The 25,076-nt window shown below is 44.7% G+C and overlaps 2 protein-coding genes across 7 annotated transcripts in view; both read right to left on the bottom strand.

Annotated features, from left to right (window-relative positions):
* The window catches only part of TXK (TXK tyrosine kinase), a 62,547-nt gene extending 46,292 nt beyond the window's left edge, over positions 1 to 16,255 (bottom strand). Inside the window, exon 1 of the mRNA XM_059671757.1 lies at positions 16,111 to 16,255. Within this exon, the coding sequence (XP_059527740.1) occupies positions 16,111 to 16,198 (88 nt within the window). The 5' untranslated portion in view covers positions 16,199 to 16,255. The remainder of the gene's footprint in view (positions 1 to 16,110) is intronic.
* Positions 16,256 to 18,386: 2,131 nt separating this feature from the next.
* Positions 18,387 to 25,076, bottom strand: part of TEC (tec protein tyrosine kinase) — a 118,459-nt gene continuing 111,769 nt past the window's right edge. For all 6 annotated transcript variants that reach the window (XM_059671751.1, XM_059671753.1, XM_059671752.1 and 3 more), the window contains 4 exons: positions 23,619 to 23,683; positions 20,457 to 20,575; positions 20,217 to 20,374; positions 18,387 to 19,054 (listed from right to left, as the gene is read on the bottom strand). In XM_059671751.1, coding sequence (XP_059527734.1) covers positions 18,971 to 19,054; positions 20,217 to 20,374; positions 20,457 to 20,575; positions 23,619 to 23,683 — 426 coding nt within the window. In that variant the 3' untranslated portion in view covers positions 18,387 to 18,970. The remainder of the gene's footprint in view (positions 19,055 to 20,216; positions 20,375 to 20,456; positions 20,576 to 23,618; positions 23,684 to 25,076) is intronic.

The following is a 25,076-nucleotide window of genomic DNA, read 5'->3' as shown; positions in this document are numbered from 1 at the left end:
GCCACAGTCGGACAGCCTTAGTGCTGCCAAGGAGGTGGGAGAGGCTCTCGCCACCACCGCTGCGCTCACAGTCATCAGCCCAGCTTGTGGCTGAGCAGAGCTCCCCCTGTAGGAGCGCACTGATCATTAGGGGGCAGCTCCTGAATTGAGCGTCTGCCCCCTGGCAGTCATTGTGCATCATAGTGACCAGTTGGTCCCAGTTGTTCCGCCATTAGGGTGGATTTGCATATTACCCTTTTATTATATAGGATTCATTTTGCTTCATGATTTATTTCACCTCTATTTAACACACACACAGAATCTTACTGTTTTTTCCCACCCGTCTGTTATTACCATGGTCTAAGCCACCATCATCTTGTTTAGATTATACCAACGGCCTCCTAACTTCTTCCTGCTTCTATCCAGAACCTCCTATGGTTTACTCTCAACACCGTGGCCAGAGTGATTAATTTAAACCTAGATAGGATCATGTTACTCCTTATCTCCAAACCTCACAATGGCTCCCTATTTCACTGGAGATATAGCCAAATTTCTCACGATAGCTTATAAAACTCTCATGCCCTCGCCTCCTATGGCCTCTCACCTTCTCACCAGTATGTTTCTGCTCACTTCCTCCAGCCACACTACCCTCACTGCTGCTCCTGGAGCACCCCAGGCCTGTTCTCACCATGGCTTCTTTGCTTTTGTTTTGCCTTGATCACTGTTCACCCAGGTATTAACCTTTTTCACTTCGTTCCTTAAAGTTGGCTCAAACCTCACCTTCTCAAGTACTCTTTTTTTTTTCACTTTTTAAACAGAATTTCTCATTTTCTAATGTGTTAGGCAATTCATTTGTTTATTAATTTTTACTGTCTATCTCCCCTATTAGAAGGTAAACAGTGATCTTTGTCTATTTTCCTCACAGTTATATCCCAAGAGGCTAGAACAGTGTTTGACACATAATATACATACTCAACAAATATTTATTGAGTGAATGAATATGTAAATGAATTGGTTTGAAGAAGCATCAAGTTATAACCTTTTCAGAGTGCCCACCTGTCTTGATTTAGTCCTAATGAGAAAATGGAAACTGTATTTGAGGACAGACTAAACAGGGACAATAGGACACAGGAAACAGTAAGAGAGGTGGTGTAGAATGAGATTATGAAAGTCCTTCAAGGAAGATAGGACCCCGATTGTCTATGTGGTAAGGAGTCTTATTAAACCCTGAAGATGGAGAACAATTTGGCCATAGGCCAATGCAGAGTAAAATCTGTATTCAGCCTAGAAACCTTTATAAGATGGTCCAGCAAGATGAGCAACAATTATCTATGGTCTCATGTTTTAAGATAAACTAAAACCATTTATAGATGATCCTCAACTTACAATGGTTCAACTTTAAAGTTTTCAAGATGATAATGGTGCAAAAGCGATATGCATTCAGTAGAAACCATGCTTTGAATTTTGATCTTTTCCCAGGCTAGTGATATGTGGTGCAATACTCTTTCGTGATGTTGGGCAGCTGAAGCAAGCCACAGCCCCCAGTCAGTCACACGATCACACAACCAACATTGCCAGCATTTTCTGAATCTTGTGTTCTGAGCACGCATAAGGTAGGCTGGTCTAAGCTATGATGCTCGGTAGGTCAGGTGTTTTAAATGCATTTTCAACTTACGACATTTTCCACTTTCAGTATCAGGATATAAAACCATCATGAGTTGAGGAGGACCTGTAATGTCATCCAAGCCAAAGAGTATTGATAATGGTCAATTTACTCCTTGGATAAACACTGGCATGTTACATTACTCTCTTTATTTTTCCATATACTTGAAATATTTCAAAAACTAAAATTTGTAGATTGCAAAGAAGGAAAATCTCCAGAAAATCAGGTAAGATTGTGGGCTAGATAGATGCATATTTTAGCACTAGTAAGTTTTTACATATACATGATTTTTTAAAAATATATTTTTATTGATTTTAGAGAGGAAGGGAGAGGGATAGAGATAGAAACATCAATGATGAGAGAGAATCATTGATCAGCTGCCTCCTGCATGCCCTCCCCCCCCACTGGGGCTCGAGCCCGCAACCCAGACATGTGCCCTTGACTGGAATCGAACCTGGGACCCCCACAGTCCACAGGCCAATGCTCTATCCACTGGGCCAAACCAGCTAGGGCTATACATGATTTTTTAGTGATAGTTGCAAAAGGCTTATTTCTTTATTTCAACCACTGTCTTTTGCCCAACCAAAATTATCATCTTCCTCACTAGTCCCAATAAGAAAACTATTCTGTCGATTTCCCTTCCCAATTTGCCATGTCTGTGTGTGTATGAATCTATGATAGAAATCTTGGATTCTTCCTGAGCCCCATACTTAACATTCAATCTGCCATTGTTCTGTTCAAATTGGCATTTTACTTCTTATCTCTCCTGCTACCGACCCAGCCCAAGTCCTGTTCAGCCCACACCTGTATTTCTGCATTAATTCATTTAATCCTCACAATGTGAAGTAGATGGCACTTCACAATGCTGAATTTTAACCACAAAGAGAATCTTCCTTGCTGAGAGTCAAGGGCTTGTAAGTGGAGAGCAGGACTGGATCCCAGGCAGGCTGATACCACAGTCTCTGCTCTTAACCTCTGTGCAACCAGTGTTTGCTCAGTGACTGAATGACCTGGTCCAATCCCCTGCCTCTGAGCCCTCTCTCCTCCAATCCATTCTATATATTCATTTCCCTAAAAATTTGTCTCAGCCAACTGCTCTATATCTTCAACATCAAAAAAGACTCTTTTTAAAAATATATATATTTTATTGATTTTTTTACAGAGAGGAAGGGAGAGGGATAGAGAGTTAGAAACATCGATGAGAGAGACACATCGATTCAGCTGCCTCCTGCACACTCCCCACTGGGAATATGCCCGCAACCAAGGTACATGCCCTTGACCAGAATTGAACCTGGGACCCTTCAGTCTGCAGGCCGACGCTCTATCCACTGGGCCAAACTGGTTAGGGCGAAAAAGACTCTTAATCACACATGGCATCAAGACTTTACCTTCCTGTGCTAAAGGCCTTCCATCATATGGCCAATCCCACTTTGACTCTTAGTGTTCCCCAGTTCCTGCCACACTAGCTTCTCCCACTTGCTCTACTCCCACAGATACCTTGCCTGCCTCTGGCCTGAAAAAAAAGGGGGAAGAAGGCCATTGCAATACACTCCCAACTTACCTTCCTTTGGCTCTCAAAGCATATGTGTTCTACCCTACCCTGTGGCCCTTAATTAGATGGTCATTAAAATTTCTTTATGTAGGTTTCAGTTTCTCACAGGGTTTCTCAAACCACTATTGACATTTTAAATTGAATTATTCTTTGTTGTGGGGGCTGGTCTGTGTATTGTAGGTTCGTTAACAGCATCACTGACCTCTATGTACTACATGCCAGCACCAACACCTCCACAAGCCACTAACACACACGCCCCCTCCTCTTAGCTGTGAAAACCAAAATGTTTCCAAGAATTGTCAAATGTCCCCAGGGGGCAAAATCACCCCTAATTGAGAACCACTGATCTAAACTGTAAGCTCTCCAATTTCAGGGACTGCATCTTATACATTTTGTCTTCTTTACAACATCCAACATCGGTGCCTCATACATAGCAAAGCTCAATAAATAACTATTAAATAAGGCTTCCCCAATAGCTACACCATCATGTTAGATCTGGGCTCCACTTCTCAGTACCTCATTCACCACATGATATCTCACAGCTCGATGCTGGCTGCAGAGAAAGCTAGGCTTACCACGATCTTTTGTGGTCAACTGTTCCACCATGTGGAAGCAAAATTGAAGAAAACTGAGCTTCCGGAGCTTTAGCTAGCACTTGTAGTGGGCCATAAGTCTAATCTTTTGTTCCAGATATATTAAAAAGAAAGAAAAAAGCTTATCTAAAACCAAGCATTAAATTATGAAATGCTAAATAAAATGAATAAACCCTCTCTGGTGTTCAATTTTTTTTTTAATATATTAGGACAGCATATGGCAGTGATTTTCAACCTTTTTCATTTCACGGCACACATAATCTAATTACTAAAATTCTGCAGCATGCCAAAAATATATATATTTTGGTGATATGACAAAAAAGGTATAATTTTGACTGATTTACAAAATAATAATAATAATAATTACCTACCCTTTTGCTCCAAAGTAAATTAAAAAAAAAAAAATCAGGTACCTATAATTGTATATAGGATTTCTGGTACCAAGAATTAACCAATCAGATGCAACCTTATTATGTGATGTGACCAATAAGATATAATTCTATTATATGACCTACTAGAGGCCCAGTGCACAAAATTCATGCACAGGCATTGGGAGGGTCCCTCAACCTGACCTGTACTCTCTCACAATCCAGGACCCCTCAGGGGATGTCTCCTGCTCAGGGGATGTTCCCCTCACTCGAGGGATATCTGACTGCTGGATTGGGCCTAAACCAGCAGTCAGACATCCCTCTCGCAAACTGGGACTGCTGGCTCCTAACTGCTCACCTGCCTGCCTGATCACCCATAACCGCTCGCCTGCCGGCCTGATTGCTCCTAACCACTTGCCTGCCTGCTTCATCGCCACTAAGCAGGCAGAGTGAATGCAGGCACAGAGCAGGCCTCACCACCCCTTACCACGTCTGCCTGCCTGCCTCATTGCTTCTAACCACTTGCCTGCCTATCTGATCACTCCTAACCACTCTGCTTGCCTGCCTGAACACCCCTAACCATTCGCCTGCCTGCCTGATCACCCCTAACCACTCTGCCTGCCTGCCTGGTCACCCTTAACTGCTCGCCTGCCTGCCTAATCACCTCTAACCGCCTCTGCCTCACCCCCGTCACCACGGCTTCATCAGGAAGGACGTCCAGAATGAGGTCTGGAAGGTCGTTCAGCTGTCCAGTCTAATTAGCATATTACACTTTTATTATTATACTAGAGGCCTGGTGCATGAATTTGTGCACGGGTGGGGTGCAGCCAGCCCACCCCGATTGGGGTCAATCGGGCAGAGCCAGCCGGAGGGAGGGGCTGCAGGTGGTTGGCCAGCTGGCCCAGGCCCCTAGTCAAACTCCCAGTCGATATCCTGGTCGAGGGGACAATTTGCATATTAGCTTTTTATTATAGAGGATATATATTTATGGTTTAAGACAGGACATGAAAACCTATGGCTATTGTTGTGTTGGCTGTTATTTGTTTTATTTGACTATCTAAGGCAGTGATTTTCAACCTGTGTACTACAAGAATTTTTAAAACATGCAATACCTGACTATTTAGTCAGGGACACTGACCTCTTTTCTGTGTGCTCTGCACTTCTTGCTAAGTGGATGCAGGGTTGGCACTAGCAGAGGCCAGCCTCAGTTTGCAGCGTGGCCTCTCTTGGGCACTTCCTAGCCTAGCACAAGTAGTGCCATCTGCAGATCACTGTAGCTCATGCCAGGTGGCTATGAGCAGGGCACAGGCAGTGGATGACCTTGGCCTGCACCTCCTGGAAGGCCCCAGAGCTGTGCACCTAATGGATAGCTTCAAGCCATGCCAGATTACAACCCAACCACCCCCACGAGTGACATTCTCAAAGGGCTAATACAGTGGGCACCAAAGCCCCTCTGAAGCAAGTCCTGCTAGTGTGGGGTCGGCCCATGCACAGCAGCTTGTCCTCGAAGTTGCAGCCAGGCCTTGAAAGCCATCAGCCTGAAGGTCAGTCCCTCCCAGTGACGTGCCAATAGCAATCAAGGCTCAACTATATAACAGGAGGCGCACATAGCCCACATGGGAGGAACACCTGGTGTGCCCAGCTCAAGTGATGGGGCAGGCTGTGCCACTGGTCCCTACAAGACACCTGCTACATTAGGCCACCCTACCAAGACCAGGAGATGTAGCAGCTCTACCAAACACATAGAAACAAACACAGGGAAGCAACAAAATGAGAAGATAAATAAATGGGTCCCAAATTAAAGAACAGGGGAAATCTCCAGAGAAAGAACTAAAGGAAATGGAGGCAAGCAAACTACCAGATACAGAGTTCAAAACAATGGTTATAAAGATGCTCAAGAAACTTAATGAGAACTTCAACAGCATAAAAAAAAGGACATGGAAACCATAAAAAAAGAACCACTCCGAAATGAAGAATACACTAACTAAAATGAAGAATAATTTACAGGGAATCAACAGTAGAGTAGATGAAGCTGAGGATCAAATCAACTATTTGGAATAGAAGTGTGGGAACCACGCCAATGAGAGCACTGAGGCCTTGTTGTTCATACACCGGGATGTTCAAGGCCATTCTGGCATGAGCCTAAACGGGATGTCCAAGGACTCTGAGCCTGGGAATCATCATCAGGCTAAGATACCAAGTGGGTGCAAGGACACACGGTACACTGTGCCCTTCTGTAACCCAAATGACTGATGTCACTGTTGGCAACTAGCCCTCTTTGCCTCTGGAGTAATGTACAGTTTACTGACCAAGAGTGTGTGAAGAAGTCTGCTAGAGGGAGAGCAGCTGGGCAGAGGAAGCTCAGAGAAGCAGAGACAGTAAGACGCAGAGAATGTAGCTCCTTTGTGTGCAGGAGAGGCTAGAGAGCTCAGACGGAGCTGAGAGCTGATCCTGCTATGATTAAGGCTAAGAGCTCACAGAGAGCTCAGATACAGCTACCATGTTAACCAGCCAGTGTGCTGGGCAGGGGAGACAGGAGAAGCTGCTGAGCCAGAGGAGCTACTGAGGCTGTAATAGCTCTAAGGGAGAGCTCAGGTGCCGCTATAATGTAAGGCGGTGAGTCTGGGGCAGCTTGCGGCTGCTCAGATACTAACAGTGGGTACAGAGATTAATGCTGCTTTTGTGAGAAAGATATGTATTCACCAGCCAGTGTCTGGCTGCCTGCCTGTATGGATTTTACTGTAAGAAACTGTCTTGTCTGATGGCTATGTGGACACTGGTTCTGCAATAAAGACTCATTCTTATACACCCACAACTTCTCATGGCCTCTCCATCTGTCCTGCCACCGAGGACTGGCCTGTGTTTCTGTGAGCAGAAGATAAAGGAGGAACTTGGACTCAGTTCCCAACAGTGAGTACAATGGGCAGGGTTCGAGGAAGAACCAGCCCCGGAGTAGTCGGGAAGAATTTAGAAGAATACATGGACTCAGAATAACTCAGAGCAGCAGTGCTGAGCAGCAATCCTGCTGTCTCTGACAATAAGGAAACAGAAAAAGTCAGAACAGCAAGAAGAAAAAAGAATCCAAAAACATGAGGATAGTGTAAGGAGACTCTGGGATAGTAAGGAGACTCATGGTGGTGTGGAAGAAGAGTGAGAGCAAGAAATTGAAAACCTATTTGAAAAAAATAATGACAGAAACTGTCCCTAACCTGATCAAGGAAATGGACATACAAGTCCAGGGTGATTTTTCTACAGAAACTTTGCAGGCCATAAGATATTGGCGCGAAATATTCGTGAAAAGCAATGACCTAGCCAAGACTACTCTACCAGCAAGGCTATCATTTAGAATCAAAGGGCAGTTAAAGAGCTTCACAGACAAGAAAAGCTAGAGTTCATCAAAACCAGAATTACAAGAAATGTTAAAGGGTCTTCTTTAAGAAGAAGCAACAACAACAAAAAAGGTCAAAATATGCATAATAAAATGGTAATAAATACATATTTAGCACTTAAAGGTTGCCAGTCTGATTCCCAGTCAGGGCACATGCCTGGGTTGTGGGCTCAATCCCCAGTAGGGGGTATGCAGGAGGCAGCCAATTGATGTTTCTACTCATCTCTCCCTAAAAAAAAATTTTTTTAATAAAAACATATTTTTTAAAATTACTTTAAAAGCAATTGGATTAACTGCTCCAATCAAAAGATATACGAAATATATATAGAAACTGAACAGATAAAAAACAAGACCCTTACATATGTTGTCTACAAGAGACCCACTTCAGATTAAAAGACACACACAGATTGAAAGTAACCGGATGTAAAATAATAATTCATGAAAATAGAAAAGAAAAGAAAAAGCTGGGGTAGCAATACCTATACCAGACAGAACAGACTTTAAAACAAAGGCTATAACAAGGGACAAAGAAGGGCCCAACAACTCCACTTCTGGGTGTATATCTGAAGAAATCCAAAACACTAAATCGGAAAGACATATACATCTATATGTTCACTGCATCATTATTTTTTTAAAGACTTTATTTTTAATCCTCACTGAGGACATGTTTTTATTGATTGTTAGAGAGAGAGGAAGGGAGAGAGACAGAGAGAGAGAGAAACATCGTTGTGAGAGAGAAACCCTTTGGTTGCCTCCTCTATGTGCCCTGACCAAGGATTGAACCTTCAACCTAGGTATGTGCCCTGATTGGGAATCAAACCCACAACCTTTTGGTACATGGGACAACGCTCCAACCAACTGAGCCACTCAGCCAGATCCATTGCAGCATTATTTACAATAGCTAAGATATGGAAGCAACCTAAATGTCCATCAATATATGAGTGGGTAAAGAAGAAGTGGTGCATATATACAATTGAATATGATTCAGCCATTTTTAAAAATGAAATTTTGCCATCTGCAACAACATGGATGAACATAGAGGGAATTATGCTAACTAAAAGAAGTCAGAGAAATACAAATGTCGGATGATTTCATTTACATGTAGAATCTAAAAAACAAAATAAACAAACACGCCATACAGAAACAGACTCATAGATACAAGAATATTTTGATGGATGCCAGATGGGAGGGGGGTTAGAGATGGGTGAAAAAGGTGGCAGGATTTAGAAATACACACTGGTAGTTATAGCATAGTCATGGGAGGTTAAGTTCAGCATAGGGAATACAGTCAATTATATTGGAATAATTATGTCTGTTGTCAGATGGGTACTAGATTTATCAGGGTGATCACTTGGAAAGTTAAATAAATGTCTAATCACTGGGTTGTACACCTGAAACTAATATAGTGTTGTATGTCAACTATCACTTAAAAATTTTTTTAAAAAAATCTGTATTCTGATAAAGAATCACTATATACTGAAGAATTTTTAAAAAGAATCACTATATATTGTAGGAGATGTGTAGAGGGTAGGAAAAATAAAAGATAGCTGAGGTAAAGTGCCTAGAACATAGCAGTTGATCATTTAACTTTCAGCCTTTTTTTTCCTTACCCAGTTCCTTGTAACTTTTGGGATATTCACAGGATATATTTAAAGTAAACAGATAGAAACTGATGTGGTTCTCCCTCTGAGATGAAACAGGAACAAGGCCAAGTAAGCCAAAGCGGATCCTCAGCCCCCAGCTCCTCTGCTTGGAGCCCATACGCTACCCCTGACTCAGAGGCAAATGTTCCTTCCATTCCCGACTCTAATGGGCTTTCTCTCCCACTATTAAACAGCTCTTCAGAGAGACTCCGAAACTTATTCTTGATAAGGTATAAATGATATAATAGTAAACATGTTGTACTGTAGTTTCTTTTAAAGGCATTTTCATCTAAGCATGACACCTGTATTAGAGTGAACAGAAAGAGAGATTTATTTTAAGGAATTGGCTCACAGGGTTGTGAAGGCTGGTGTGTCCAAAATTTAGTAGGATGGGCTGGTAGACTGGGAACTCAGAGAAGAATTTGTTCCACTAAGGCCTTTAGCTGACTGGATGAGGCCCACCCACATTACGTTTTACTCAAATCCACCTATGTAAACGTTACTCTCATCCCAGAAACACCTTCACAGAAACATCCAGAATAATGTTTGACCAAATATCTGGGCATTATGGCCCAGCCAAGTTGAACCATCAAGTTAACCACCCTAATACCTTAAAATGAAATACAGACAACTTTCTAGGTAAAACTGCTGGTATCAGTCAGCAGGCAGAATTGCTATCTGAAACTAGGAAAAAAAGCCTTCTGCTGTACACTGAACTCAAACGCATGACCACACGGCAGGAGTGGGGATTATAAACCCAACGGCATTCCCTCAGTTACCTTTGCTTTCTGGATCCTTGAATTTTCAAATACATGTTTTTCCTGATTCAATAGCAAAGACAATTGCCCTCCAATAGAGGTGCCACCCTACACTGCCACTGCTTTCATTATAAGGTATTTGTTCTCTCTCCCCCGGGGATCAACAGCAGCTGTGAGCAGGAAGGCCAGCTTTGGCCTTGTTGACGGTTCCCTCCCTTCTGCCCAGCACAGCTGCCCGCACACAGTTGCTGCCCAATAAATAATTGCTGAGCAAGTAAAAAAGCAAACGGTGAAAGCCGAACAGTCCCTGGCCAGCCCTTGTTTGGCATGACTTTCCAAGACACTAGGCATCTTTACAGATTGAAGGATTGACTCATCCCCAAGCCGATAACAATGATTATTAGAGTCATGGTCATGTTCAGTTTACAGCATCACAGGGTTTTCCAGGTGAATAAGTGGAGAGCCACTTCCACGTGCACACTGTGATTACGGAAACCATTCTTTGAATTGTTTTGCTGAACACCTGCAGAGAGGAGGCACTTCTGTGCCTTTGGAAAACCCCCAGTTTAGGCAGAAACGCATGCATATCCAGGGCTTTTGCCCGGGAGACTAACACGCCCCGGAGGTGGGCAATGACTATTTGCACACTGGAAGGATATATTAGGGTGGAGGATTATCGCGGGAAGGAACCAGGGCTTCCTCTCCCAGGCTGACATCTGCGCTGTTCTTTCCATCTGCTTCCTATTCCCCAGCAAATATCTTTAATTCTATATCATGTACCAGCAACTCAGGAAAAGGGCATCACGTCCAATGGAGTCTCTGTGACCTTTTGGAACCGGCTCATCTCTCCTGGGTTAGGCAGGGGAGCCTCTCATTTGATCAGGTGTTTGTGTTCTTTTCGGGGAAGGCTTGCCCCCCCTTCTTTCATCCGAGCAGGTCCTATTTGCATTCCTTTCCCCTCCAGATGAGTGGGTGGCTACACCAGGGCTCTGTCTGGGAACCGGTTTCCACCAGGGGGCACTGGAGCAGAGCGAGTGTGAGAAGCACCCCTTCCCAGAACAGCTCCCTCCCGGCCTTTCAGCACAATAAGTAAACATCTGATGAAAAGCTGTGGGGCCGCGGCTGTCTGGGAAACAACGTTAGCGGCGTTCCTTCCGTTTCTAATGTTTTGAGGTTTAGGTATCAGCATAACCTCGTGTTCATCCCCTGGCATTTCCGATGTCAGAGTTTCGTTTTGAATGCGTGGTTCAAGTGAAATTCATTCCTACTGAATGTGGCCCTCATACCTGGCACCTGGCTAGTGATTTCTGTTTGGAAACATGAATAACTGGCTCCATTTCAAGAGCTGCCCTGAACCACAGATCAGGCTCGTCGCCCACCCGCACACTCCAGGTCCTGGCTGTAAGGCAAGGAATTCCAGGGTCAACAGCCTCTGCAGCCGAAGGGCTGGGGGGCAGGAGGACCTTGACCCCCTGTGGCTCTGGAGAAAGGGCTCCAGGTGATTGGAGCTGAGCCTCTGAGTTCACTACAAGACATGCCTTCTTTTCCCCCAGGCATTCACAGAACGGCCAGACTGTCACACATTCCCACCACACACCTATTTCTTAAGGGCCTTTCGAAGACTGACACATTTTAATGGACTTACCTGTTATCTGGGAGGTGATTTCTACCTCTGATCAGGCATGAGAAGCGGCTTCCCAGATGTGGAGCCAAGAACCCACACCAACCATAGCCAGTTTGGCTCAGTGGATAGAGCGTCGGCCTGCAGACTGAAGGGTCCTGGGTTCGATTCTGGTCAAGGCCACAGGCCCGGGTTGCAGGCTCAATCGCCAGTAGGGGGCGTGCAGGAGGCAACCGATCAATGAGTCTCTCTCATCATTTATGTTTCTATCTCTCTCTCTCTCTCCCTCTTCCTTCCTCTCTGGAATCAATAAAAATATATTTTTTTAAAAACACCAATTAAAGGGAAAAAGGAAGGAAGGAAGAAGGGAAGGGAAGAGTAAGAGTGAGAATGGAAGGGTAGAGAGGGGAAGAGAGAGAGAGAGAGAGAGAGAGAAATACTCTGAGATCTTTATTAAAATGTTCTCCAATTTGGAAAGCTATCTTTCATTCTGATTCCACACTCTACATATTTGAGACGTTAAATTATTCCTGTTTTGTGTGTGTGCCTCCTTTTGACATCAAAGGAACACACCCTTGAACAGAAATGCTCAAGGAACACTCCTGTGATTCTTTTTGATAGAAAAATGTCTATTTTTCTAAGAAATGATGCTCATCAGAGATGCTGATCTTTTAAACCTATGGACAAAATAAGTTAACAACCCTCTGTTAGAGCCCAAACTTGTATTTTAACATTATCCTTGTCTGTGAAACCTTAAAGTAAGAGGAATGATTACATTAAGAGATTCACTGCGTACAAACAGAGAACAGGTACTTCACTCATGGGACAGTAAACGGACACATTTGGGTGGAAGATAAGACTGGTGCTTGGTCTGGCTGGGGCCTGAAAGGCTGCTGAGTGTGAGGAAGGGGCAAAGAGATTCTAGAAGGCTGGGAAGCTAGAGGGGGCACTGGGACCAGGGGAGATAGGGCTCCTGGGAGTAGAGGGTGCAGCAAGGAAGAGCAGAGGCTCCCAGAGACTATGCATCCGTTCCCAGCCTCTGCCAGGGCCACCGCCAGCACCCAACATCCCAGCGCCCTAAAGCCCTTGTGTGCTCTATGCAGGAATTCTGATTTCTTCCTGGTAACTAGCGGACGTGAGCTGGAAGCAGCCGTCTCGCACACAAGTCCTCCCGCCCCCAGGTCTCAGAGTAGTGATTTCCTAGAAGACTGCTGTCAGTGAGCTGCAAGTTTATGAAACGCTCACAGAAATCACACCCTAGACATCTGGCCAGCTCATGATGCGGAGGAGCGCTCGGCCACAAGGCCTGCGGGCGTGGCTGGCACCGTGCCCAGGCTGTGCTCCCTGCCCCTCGGTGGGCAGGAAGCGGGCAGACGATGCTGGCCAGTGGGCCTCACTGAGTAACGGCAGGGGAGTCTGCAGGTCAGCTCCCTGGAGGGCACGGAAGCCTTGCAGACGGTGACAAACATGCCTACAGTGATGACAGCGATCCTGACAGGCAGTGCAGGGGGTAAACAGTGAGATGGTTTACAAACAAAGAAAAGACACATATATTCATGCCACACTGACACTGAGAAGTTCTCCGTTTCTAAGTTGACTCCAGCGGAGTCAGAGTGGTGGTAAAAATGGCCAAGTTTGTTTTGGGCCCATGGTTCTATCTCCTTTTGCCACTGAATTAGTTATCAACTGTTGGAGACAAATGATCTGCAAGCCTAGAGGCGTAAAACACTTACTATCTCACAATGTCTGCGGGTCAGGAATCCGGCTTAGCAGGACCCAGCTGAGACTCACTTCCAAGTTCGCTCCCACGGCAGTCAGCAGGCTGTGCGCCCTGGCTGCCCACGATGGGGCTCTCCACAGGCTGCGCCTCATCTCAGAGGCGGCACTCCATCATTTTTCCATATTCTGTTCACGAGGAGCTACTGGGCCCAGTGCTTCCTCAGGGAGAGGGGCTGCACAGGGCGTGAAGACAGGAGTGGCCGTCGTAGGGACTGGCTGGACAGCCACCCGCTGTCTTCCTATGAATAGTAATAATGGAAGATTTATCGTAGCAGGGCTGGTGTGGGAATGAAATACAGGAAGGAATAAAAGAAGGCGTGGAAAAAAGAGGCTCTAGAAAGACAGTCCAAGGAAGGGGTCCCGACTTCACCTCCCAGGTCAAATTACGGAGATGAGTCCAGAAATGTGCATTTTTAAAAAATATTTTTATTGATTTTTTTTACAGAGAGGAAGGGAAAGGGATAGAGAGTTAAAAAATTAAAAAAAAAATAAAAAAAATAAAAATAAAAAAAATAAAAAATTTGGCTCTCAAAAGAAATTTCAATCGTTGTACTGTTGATATTTGGCTCTGTTGACTAATGATTTTGCTGACCACTGATATAGACCAATGGAAAACAATAGACCATAAATAATTTTACACATCTAAAAAAAAAAAAAGAAACATCGACGAGAGAAACATCAATTCAGCTGCCTCCTGCACACCCCGCAGTGGGGATATGCCCACAACCAAGGTACATGCTCTTGACCAGAATCGAACCTGGGACCCTTCAGTCCACAGGCCAAACCAGTTAGGGCTATTTTTTAATATATATATATTTTCATTGATTTCAGAGAGGGAGAGAGAGACAGAAACATCAATGATGACAGAGAATCACTGATGGGCTGCCTCCCGCACGCCTCACAATGGTGATCGGGCCTGCAACCCAGGCATGTGCCCCGACTGGGAATCGAACCATGACCTCCTGGTTCATAGCTCTCTCGGGCTCTCTCCCATTCAGTCTGATCAGTGTCTCCCCTTCCACCATGGTCTCCTCGCATGCCCTGCCCTGTAGCAGCCTGAGGCCAGATTTCTATGGTACACAGCACTTAAAACAGCAAGAAAATCTGGCAAATGACTCTGGCCCAGCAGACACACACAAGCATGTTTTTGATTTGCAGTAATACTCTTGGAGGCTTGTTCTCTTATCAACAGTAAATATTTGGTTTTACCCAGAAAAAAAAAAAAAATGGAAAAAGGAGCCATGTCAAGTTGTAATTTATAGCAGAAAGAACAGGTAATTCTTACCATCAAATCAAATTATCAGAAGTTGGAAGGGACAGGGAGAGTTCGTCAAATCCATGTCCTTCCAGGCTAGACAGAGAGATCCTCACAATATCCCCGCCGATAGGCAGTCTCTTATTTCACCCCTTGGGCAATCCCTAGTTCGGCCCAACCATTCTTTATTTTATATATAACCGAACCTTTCCCATTGTAATTTACAGCCTTCTCTCTAGTTCCGACCTCAGGAGAAATGAAGAGCAGATGCTCACATAGCTTTTAATAAAAAGGTTTTTATTAAGTCACTGTTCATCTCGGTCCTGCCACTGGGGGAGGCGGGAGAGGTTGCTGCCTCTGAGCGCTTTCTGCCTGGCTCTGCTTGGCCTGCACTCCCGATAACAGGCAGCCCATGTTTATCTACCAGAGGATTAAGACCCTAACTTATATTCAGGTCAGTTAACTGAAATAACCGGGTTTAGTTTTTTACAAATTCTTACAACTAGTGTTGGGTCCTATGAGGTGATTTGGCTTAAACAGATAACATTTTAAAATTGCAATCCCTTTTCTCCTACTGCCACTTAAAAATCAGAAATGTAAAAATTTTGTTAGCTGGCCTTTGCTTTAATCTGCTGTGACTGAGCTTTGTTAAAACCTTGGTTCCTTCGTCATTCAGAATTAAGATCAAAGGCTATTTTTCTTCTGTAATTTTAATTATTTGCATGATAAGGCCCTCTGAGCTAAATTAATAACCATTTCCAAAAATTGCACACGGGACTGAAATAGTCTTCCAAAGCAACTTCAAAATTAAGTTCAGGAAGGATGTGTCCTTTTTATCGTTTCTTTATGATGTCTTGTTGGAAGGTGGGCAAAAAGGAGAGTCACCATTTGATAGATGAGAACCTGATACAGGCGTTGGCCAGGCAGCTCAGTTGGTTAGAGTCTCATCTCAATACAGCAAAGTTGTGGGTTCGAACCCTAATCAGGGCTCATACAAGAATCCATCAGTGAACGCACAAATACGTGGAACAACAAATCGCTCTCTCTCTCTCTCTTCCTCCCTCCCTCCCTCCCGTCCTCTTTCTCTCTCTAAAATCAATAGGAAGGAGAAAACAGAACCTGGTATAAAGAAGTTGCCACAGGTGACCCGCCTGGGCTGCAGCAGACCCAGAACTAGAACTTGGTCTCCTCGCCTTCAGCCAAGTTGTTGACACTAGACATCTTTCTAAAAAACAGCCACCTTTCAAACGGAATTTCTCTCATGAGGATTTAAGGACACTGTTTTTTGTTTTGCTTTCTTTTGCATTCTCTCATTGTTGAGCATTTACTAAAATGATATCGCCACAACGATTATTTAAATAACAAACAAGACCCTCTCCCATCTGGGGAAAGGATCCTCAAAATGTCACCAGCCCTAGGCCCTAGAGAAAACGCCTTCTGGTGTTCAAGAACCAGTAACGTGCCCAGAACAAAACAAGCCTGAAGCCCAGCGACAAAGCCATCGTACTCACAGGTAGAAAGAATCATGGCTGCACCGCTGCCCGGAGCACACAAACCAGCCTTCAGCTCGTCGGCGGTGCTCCCGTCACAAAAACACATCTTTCAACTGAAATCATAGCTCCGCCAAGATGCTTCTCGTGGGCAAGGTTAACCCCACCTATTTTCCTGTTCTGAAACCTCAGACGCGTGTGAATGGCGGCCGGTGGCCTACAGAAGAAAGTGCAGCAATCTGCATCCAGATCTCTGAGGGCGGCGCCAGCCACTCGCCTCTCATTCCCAACTGTGTGGGCGACACCAGCAAACAACATTTTCAAGAAATCACAACATTTGGGTAAAAGGGACCTTAAAAACCATCAAATCGAACTGCCCTCCCAGGACAGGGAAGGACCTGGAAGCGGAGGGCAAGGGACATGCTTCGTGGCAGAAACAGAATTAGATGGTAGGTTTTGGAGTACACAGTCTAGAATGTTCTGTCCTCCCACTCGGTACAGACACTGCAGGGACTATTAGAGGAAACTTTTTATTTTTTTTTCGGGGGTGGGGGGGAGGGTTGCAACCAGTAAAATTATACCCATAAACGGTGACTAGAGGATGGCCAGAAAATATAAAAACAGTGTAACTACAAACAATGCACCCAAAAACCCCACAAAAAACAATGCACCGTGGGCTTCACTTCATCCCGTTGGAAAATATACATAAAAATCAACCGAAGCCAAAGGGAACAACTCGGATGAAGGAAGAGGCAGCACATTCACCGTGCCCTTCCTATTTCCTGCCTCACAGATTAAGATCTCTGCACATTCTGGGTGGATTCTTCTATTTTTACTTCACCTCTTGCCTTAGCTATGCTTCTATGTAAGAACTTTTTTCTTTTAAGTTTTAGTGACATATTGAAAGATTTCTGAAAAACATGCTGCCAGGTATGACTCACCTTGTCTTCCACATCCATCGTCGCTAGAACAGTCATTGCAAGGGCTGTGTTTCTCCTCACTCTCTTCCACGACATCCAGCGCCTTGAACTCAGCTCCTCGAGGTGAAAAGGGAAGGTTGGGATGGGACGGGGAGCGGAGGAGGAGTCAAGGTGAGGGAGGGAGGAATGAGAAGTGTGACTGTGAGAGTGGGGTATGACCCGAACGTGATCCACCCCTTGCATGAGCTGCAATTCGGTTAAAAGGTGTGCGTGTTTTTGTGACAGGGGTACAGTTAAACAGGAAGATGAGGAGGCAGGTGGCAAACAGACTGCGACAACACTGAGGAGAGTTACTTTTATATTTTTCCATTCTAGGGGGGATCAGGAAGGACGGGAGACAGCCTTCAGAGGATGGACTGACCGAAGGTTGCAGGGGAGGTGCTGCTCAGAGCAGCCAGCAACAGCTGTGTGTTCCCACGGGCTCCCCAGCACCGGGGACACCTGGGCGTCCACAGGGCGGATGGAACTCCTGAAGGCCTGTGTCTTCTTTGGCTCCTACCCACGCCATAGGAAGAGTCAGGTGCGGGGCAGTCCCTGGCCCCTGCTGTTGATGATGGAGACTGCGTTGCTTTCCCCTGGGCTCATGGGGACAAATGATGGCTCTCCCTCAGCAGGCATCAGAGATCCTAAGGGTCAGAAACCTACTCAAACTCCATCGCAGGGTCCACCGCGAGGCTGTCATAGAGGATTCTCTGATCCAGGAACCCATGTGAAAGAAGGCCTCCTGAAAACCATCGCGGGCCGCTCAATACATGATGCTCTGCTTTTTTCCTGGCCTCTCTGCCAGAAATGGAGCTTGCACCCGAGTCTTGCTTACAGCGGGGCAGCCTATTGATTGCCATCTAACTCCACCACCAGAGGGAGGGTCACGTAGCCCAAACATGTCTACCTAAGTGAGGAGAGGGCATTCGTGATATAAGAGTCCAAACTTTGTTCTCTTCCGTAAGAAATAGTTCACCTCCAGGATAAATGGAATGGACAGCTATAAGGCACCACCCCAAGTCCTAAGAAGGTTAGCTCATATACTATAGAATTCAAAGTTTCAATTAAAAAACAACTCATGCCCTGGCAGGGTGGCGTAGTTGGTTGGAGTATCATCCTGTACTCCAAATGCTGCGGGTTCAATTCCTGGTCAGGGCATACCTAGGTTGTGGGTTCAATTCCCGGTCGGTGTGCAACGGGAGGCAACTGGTTAGTGTTTCTCTCTCACATCAATGTTTCTCTCTCTCTCTTTCCCTTCCTCTCTCTCAAAATATCAGTAAAAACATATCGTTGGGTAAGGATTAAAAATAATAAAAAAACAAAAGACAACACATGTTTCTTATAAATATATAACTTTATATATTATATATATTTACAGTATAGACAGGGTACAAATGTTTTGTAATGTAATACTAATGGCAGTCTTAAAAACAGATGTTTTCAAAACAAAAGATGGGTACGTATCCAATGTGGTCGCTGGTTCCTCCAGAACCCACATGAGACAGTGCCCCAGGCCCAGATTTCTGTGGAAGTGAACAGGAAGAGATGGGTTGCTGGAGCCTGGCTCCAACACCCTTTCCCGTCCCAAACTCCCTGGTCTTCCACTGGCACCAGCCAACATGGCCCATGTGCACCCAAGTGGGTGAACCGTGGGGCCTGGGCATGGTCCCTCTGTGGGCACGGAAGCCCTGTGGAGTGTGTAAGAGTGCTTTTCATCCCCATCTCTAAGGCAGCATTTCCATAACCTGGAAGACTCAGTCATGGGGCTAAGGATGGTCTAAAAGCAGATGCGTTAGGTGTTTTCAGTTTGTCAGTAAAACAATCTACACATCCGTGTGCTAAATAAATTAAAAGTTAGCTACAAAGTGCCATTTCCTCCTTGTGCTTTGGAATCTGGAAGCCACCGGTCACAACACCACTCATCTCCCAAAAGTTTCTTCACACTCAACCAGTTCATCTATCGTGCGCAGCAAATCTTCAAAGGAAGGCCTTCCCTCTGGTTTCTACAATTAAAAATCAAGGAGAAGCGGTGGGTTCCAGAATCTATTCCAAAAATGATTTCTCAAACTCATATAACATAGCGCACTAGAGCAAGGGACTCATTGCTTTGAGACTGGAACACGGAGGCATCTCCAAAAGGGTCTGACCTAGCCTTACTGCCGCTAGACCGCGCTCTACCGTCTGCCCTTGTACTCCTCTCAAGAGCCCGACTGAGCTCCTCGTTGCAAAATCAAGCCCTGCACATTAGCAGTGCTCTCCATAACCTGCCACCCCCCACCTCCTTGGGACCCAATTTCATTTCCCTGAAAAACACTCACGTGGACTCTCTGCTCAGTCAATCCAATCTCCACCCTCGACTACACACACCAGGTTCATTACCACTCTTTGCCTTTGCTCATGATGTCCTCTCTCCCCCTGACCGCTCCCTGACCAGAGGCCTCTGCCCATCCTAGTCAATGCTCTTAGGAGGCTTATAGCAAATGACTGGGAGCCTAGGCTTTGGAGTCAGATGGGTTCTCCGTAGCTGGGTGGCCTCATCAACTTCATGAGTCGTGGTGTTCCATCCAGAATCACCACAGCACCTCCACGGGTAGTTTTGAAAACTAAATCTGAAGCATTTAGTACAGGGCCGAGCATACGATGCATGTGAGCTGATGTTACTATCTTTTAATTATCATTATTATCTTTCAAAAGTCATTTGGGTCTTTCATCTCTTCTATACAATGGCATTTCAATGCAGGAGGAAGGTAAACTTCCAAAGAATGTGAGTGAAAAGACCCAAGAAAGTTGAGGGCTGGAGAAAGAAATCCTCACTGGTGAGAGTGATACTTCAACGATAAGAGCCTCCCACTGAAAGGGCCCCTTCCCCAGGCTGTTTCCTGGGTCCCTGACTCAGGCCACTGTGGCAGGTCCCCACTCGGTAGTGGGGCAGCCTGAATTCATTATCTTAATTCTTAGCATTTTCCACTTCTCCCCATTCTTCTTCTCATTATTCAGAGCTGAGTCCAGAGACTTGGCTTCCTACCTAGAGTGTCAAACCATGGAAAACATGCACCAACCCACAGCTCACTGGGCTAGAAAGACTATGCATTATTAATCGACCAAGCCCAGATCCATAAGTGTTTCAAAGAATCAAAAATAAAAAGCACCAAAAAAATCCTATACCTCCTGCCAACATCTCAGCATCACGTCATAGACGTATTTGGACGCCAACTTAGGCCGGTAGAGGCGGTGGCCGCGAGTAACCATGGTTACCACTTCGTAGTTGGTGTTCTTCTCGAAGGGCATTCTGCCTTCAGTGAATACTTCCCACATGAGAACACCTGGAAGGGGGCAAGGATTACCAAGTGATGCATCACTTCCCCTTCAGAGCAGAGCTGAGGGAAAACGGACCGTGGGTCTTACCGAATGACCAGACATCTGATTTGCTGCTGAAGCGGCTGTAATTAAACACCTCAGGTGGACACCACTTCACAGGAAACTTAGCACCAGAAGAACTTGTGTACTGATCATCCAGAACATACCTAGAGTAAGAAAGACACGTCATCGGTTTACACCTCTGAGTTCTGATCTGCATTTTGTACATGTTCTTGCTCCCCGCCCCCCACCCCCGCCCCCTTAGAATAAAAAACACAGTTGACTGAGGTCCAACAGGCATCCGGTTGAAGCTAAATGTTTGCTTTGGTGGCCATCCTGGTGATTTCCATCTCAGCTTTATTTATGTGAAATGGATGGATTGTGACAGTAGTATCTGTACTTTCACTTTTGTCTTTTCTTTTTTATAAGCGATAGAGGCAGAACACAATAAAATAGTTCACAAACTTCTTTTGTGAGCAATTTTGTTACGAAGTTTTACCCAAAGGCCCCACTTGTAAAACATCTAAAGCAAAGCTGTGCTAAAGGAAGTGGTGAAAAGCATTTGGAGACATGCGTGCTTTTAGCCCCCACAATTCCACAGAGCACAATTTAAAACGACAGCAAATTAAAAAAGCAAATTGCAAAATGACATATGTAAAGGGTGGAATATATATGTATAAACCATGACATTGCTCCTACATACACACACACACACCACCACCACCACCAACTAACTATTATATAATTTTTCTAAGGGAGCATACGTATATCTTTCTGGAAGAACAGATACAAACTGATAACACTGACTGTGTCTTGGGAGCATCCTTGATTGGCAATGGTACACATGGGAACTTCAGCCCTTTCTGTAATGTGTTCAGTATGTATTTACAAGAGGAATGTGTTTGTATATTACATAAACATAGAAAGTTAATTTCTAAAAGCTCCTTGTTCCTGGAGAAAATATTCAAACACTCGCACAGCCTCCTTTGCTGTACAGACAGAGATGGTGACGATGCCACCATGGTCTGGGTCACCTTGTCTGTCAATCAGGGGAGTCTGAATTCAGTGTATCGTGAGTGTTTTCGAGGGGCTGACACAAAAGCACAGATTTTCCGAAAGCCAACCATACAAAAATGCAACAAGTAAAACTGAAGGACCGCCTGTCAGATACAGAACATCTTTATACAAAGCAGACCGAGAGCACTGGGTAACTCATGCCCTGACTGCCAGCAGTCCCGACCCCACTGCTGACAGTAACGCAGCTTTCTGACCTCCCTGGTCCTGATTTCCCTTAGGAGCTAACCTTGACCTGTACGGCCTGGTCCTGCGTCCCTTTATTATTGCTCTTTGCGCTGGCCATGGGCGAGCCACCCTGGCTCTTTCAATTCCTTGAGCAGGCCAAGCTTGTCCCAGATTTCAAACTTTTTAAAAATATATATATTCTTTTCTTTTTTTCCCATCATCATTTATCCCACCTATCCTCTCCTCCACCTCCACCAGCTTTCAAACTTTTATACTTGCTGTCTCTTTCACCTGGAATATTTTATCAGGTTTTCACCGAACTGGCTACTTTCTGCCTTTTTGGTTTCATTTAAATATCCAGGTCTCAAAGAGGCCTCTGGAGTACCATCACCCCTCCCTTACTCCATCACTCAGCACCCGCCCCACCCCCAACGCCAAGCTCTCTCTATCACAGGGGCCAGCAAACTTATTCTGCAAAGGGCCAGATAATGAATATTTCCGATTTTGCAGGCGGGTCTCTGTCACTGCCACTCCACTCTGCCTTTGTGCAGTGAAAGCAGCCACAGTCAACACAAAAGCACAAGCAAGGCTGTGACCCAGTCGCACTTTATTTATGGACACTGACACCTGAATGCCAGAGAACTTTCACGTGTTGTATTACTTTAATTCTTTCCCAACCATTTAAAAATGTGCAGCCCTAGCCGGTCTTGCTCAGTGGATAGAGCGTTGGCCTGTGGACTAAAGGGTCCCAGGTTCAATTCCAGCCAAGGGCACATGCCTGGATTGCAGGCTCAATCCCCCCAAGTAGGGGGCGTGCAGGAGGCAGCCAAACAATGATTCTCTCTCATCACTAATGTTTCTATCTCTCTCTCTCCCTTCCTCTCTGAAATATATATATATATATATATATATATATATATATATATATATATATATATATATAAAATAAAAATGTGCACGTGTTGTTGACTCACAGGTCATACAGAAAGAGAGGGTGGGTGAGATTTAGCCCAGGGGATGCAGTCTGCTGACCACTGCTCCATCACATCACTCCGTCCTCTGTGTTTTGCCCCCTTTGTGTGTCTCAGGTCCTATGTCTCACCCCCTCCCTCTTAAATATAAGCTGCATGTGGTTGGGGACTCGTACGTCTTCCTCTCTGCTATGGTTCAGTCTAACATTGTGCCTGGAACATAGTAGGCACCTAATTTCTTAATGATGGATACATGGATGAATGAATGGACAGAGCAAAAAAAGAACAAACTATAGTGTAGAAGGACAAATTAAAATTATAAAAATTAAGCAAATAAAAAAAGTTCAGATTTTGGTATTCTATACCCCAAAACAGTTTTCTGTGAAAACAAAAGGTTCTAAAAATCTAATCCACACCAGGGAGATAAGAAAAAAAAAAAAAAAGGTAGTGTATTTAACAGGCTATACCACCACCTAGTGGAGAGGATTAACAATAATTAACACAGTATCCACACGTTTATTGTCATGAATATATTTGTCTCAAAACAGCCAGCTAACAAACTTGCCTTTCTGCTTCATTCGTGCACATTATCCCCATGCTATTCATCCTACATGCTAATGTGAACATCACATAATAAAACATTAAGCAATCATAATTTCTCAACAATTTGTTTACCTGAGAAACAGCCACAGCTAACAGTAATGGACACACTCAGCAAAGAAATCTTCCAAAATGCAAGTAATTTAGCTTATATAAAAAATACTAAGAAATGGAAAAATCAATTAGTTCCTCTATAAAAAAATGATGGGTACTACCAACATTTTTGCTAGTGTAACAAAACATGTGGTTTCAAAACAGCACTTAATGTAGGCTTCCGAGGAAGAAGCTGACAAACTGCAAGAAAAATCAGGCTTTCTGTACTTTTAAGGGAAAGGTAACAGTCTCACATTAATTTAATCCAAAATTGATAAAAATGTTCACATACACTCAGACTTACCTGGCCATTCCAAAATCAGATACTTTCACAACTCCCGCCTCATTGACTAGACAATTTCTGGCAGCCTGGGAAACAACATTATAACAGCATATTAGTTACAAAGTTCTACAATAACAGTGGGAAAATATAAGTTCTGTTTATATTAAGTTTAGTATGGCCCAGTCAACATCTGCAGGGGGAGGAAATGTCTCTTCAAAAATTATTTGTACACCTATGGAAATGTCTCCAACAGACAGTTGAACAACATGGGTTTGAACTATACGGGTCCACTTACACATGAATTTTTTTCAATAAATACATACAGTACTGTAAATGTATTTTATCTTCTGTATGATCTATAATAATCAAAGCGCAATATGCTAACTAGACCGGACATCCTTCTGGACAACTTCCGGATAAAGCCGAGGCTGCGAGGGGAGTCCCAGGTCCCGGGTGCCAGAGGGAAGCCAATGCCGGCAGCCAGGGGAAGGAAGGCCTACTCTTGCATGAATTTTGTGCATCAGGCCTCTAGTTTTCTTAAGATTTTTTACTAATTTATTTTATTGTAAGAATACAGTAAATAATACATATAAAATATGTATTAATTGACTGTATGTTATTGATAAGGTTTCCAGTCAACAGTAGGCCATTAGCAGTTAAGATTTGGGAGAGTCAAAAGTTATACATAGATTTTTAACTGTGTGGGAGTGGGATTCCCCCAACCACAGGAGGCAAACAATCAATGTTTCTTTCACACATCAATGCTTCTCTCACTCTCCCACCCCTCTTCCTCTCTGTCTAAAATCAGTAAGGAAGAAGTAAAATTGTCACTATCTGCTAACAGTATGATTTTACATATAGAAAATTCCAAAGTCAACAAAAAAACTGTGGGATTAATCAGTAAAGTGGCAAGTTTAAAATCGACTTATAAAAACCAGTAGCATTCTTTTACACTAATGATGAAGCATCAGAAAAAGCATTAGGCCTGGGCAGGGGACCCCCAGCTCCCCGCGATTTCCCGCTCTGCCCGTGCCCAGGCCTAACGCCTCTGGCAGAGGCATTAGCCCTGGGCAGGGGACCGCCAGCTCCCCACAGTTGCAGGCTCCGGCCCGGGCAGCGGGGACCCTCAGCGGCAGCGGCGCCGCAATCGCGGGCTCCACTTTAGGCCCAGGCCAGGGACCCCTAGCTCCCGGGACTGCCAGCTTCTACCGTGCCCAGCTCCCATCGCTGGCTCCACCCCTACTTCCTGCTATCACTGGCCAGGGCGGCAAAGGCGCCCGATTCTCCGATCATGGCTCTTAGCACCCGCCCCCAATGGGTTTCTGATCACTGTCAGTGGCAGGGGGCTTCTTCCTGCTTTCCCTTTCACCTCCCTGCATTGTGCCTACATATGCAAATTAACCGCCATCTTTGTTGGCGGTTAACCGCCATCTTAGTTGGCAGTTAACCGCCATCTTAGTTGGCAGTTAATTTGCATAT

This window comes from Myotis daubentonii, chromosome 1 (genome assembly GCF_963259705.1).
Source record: "Myotis daubentonii chromosome 1, mMyoDau2.1, whole genome shotgun sequence".
Lineage (NCBI taxonomy): Eukaryota > Metazoa > Chordata > Mammalia > Chiroptera > Vespertilionidae > Myotis > Myotis daubentonii.
The sequence above is the reverse complement of the archived record's forward strand: the minus strand, read 5'-3'. Positions and strand labels throughout refer to the sequence as shown.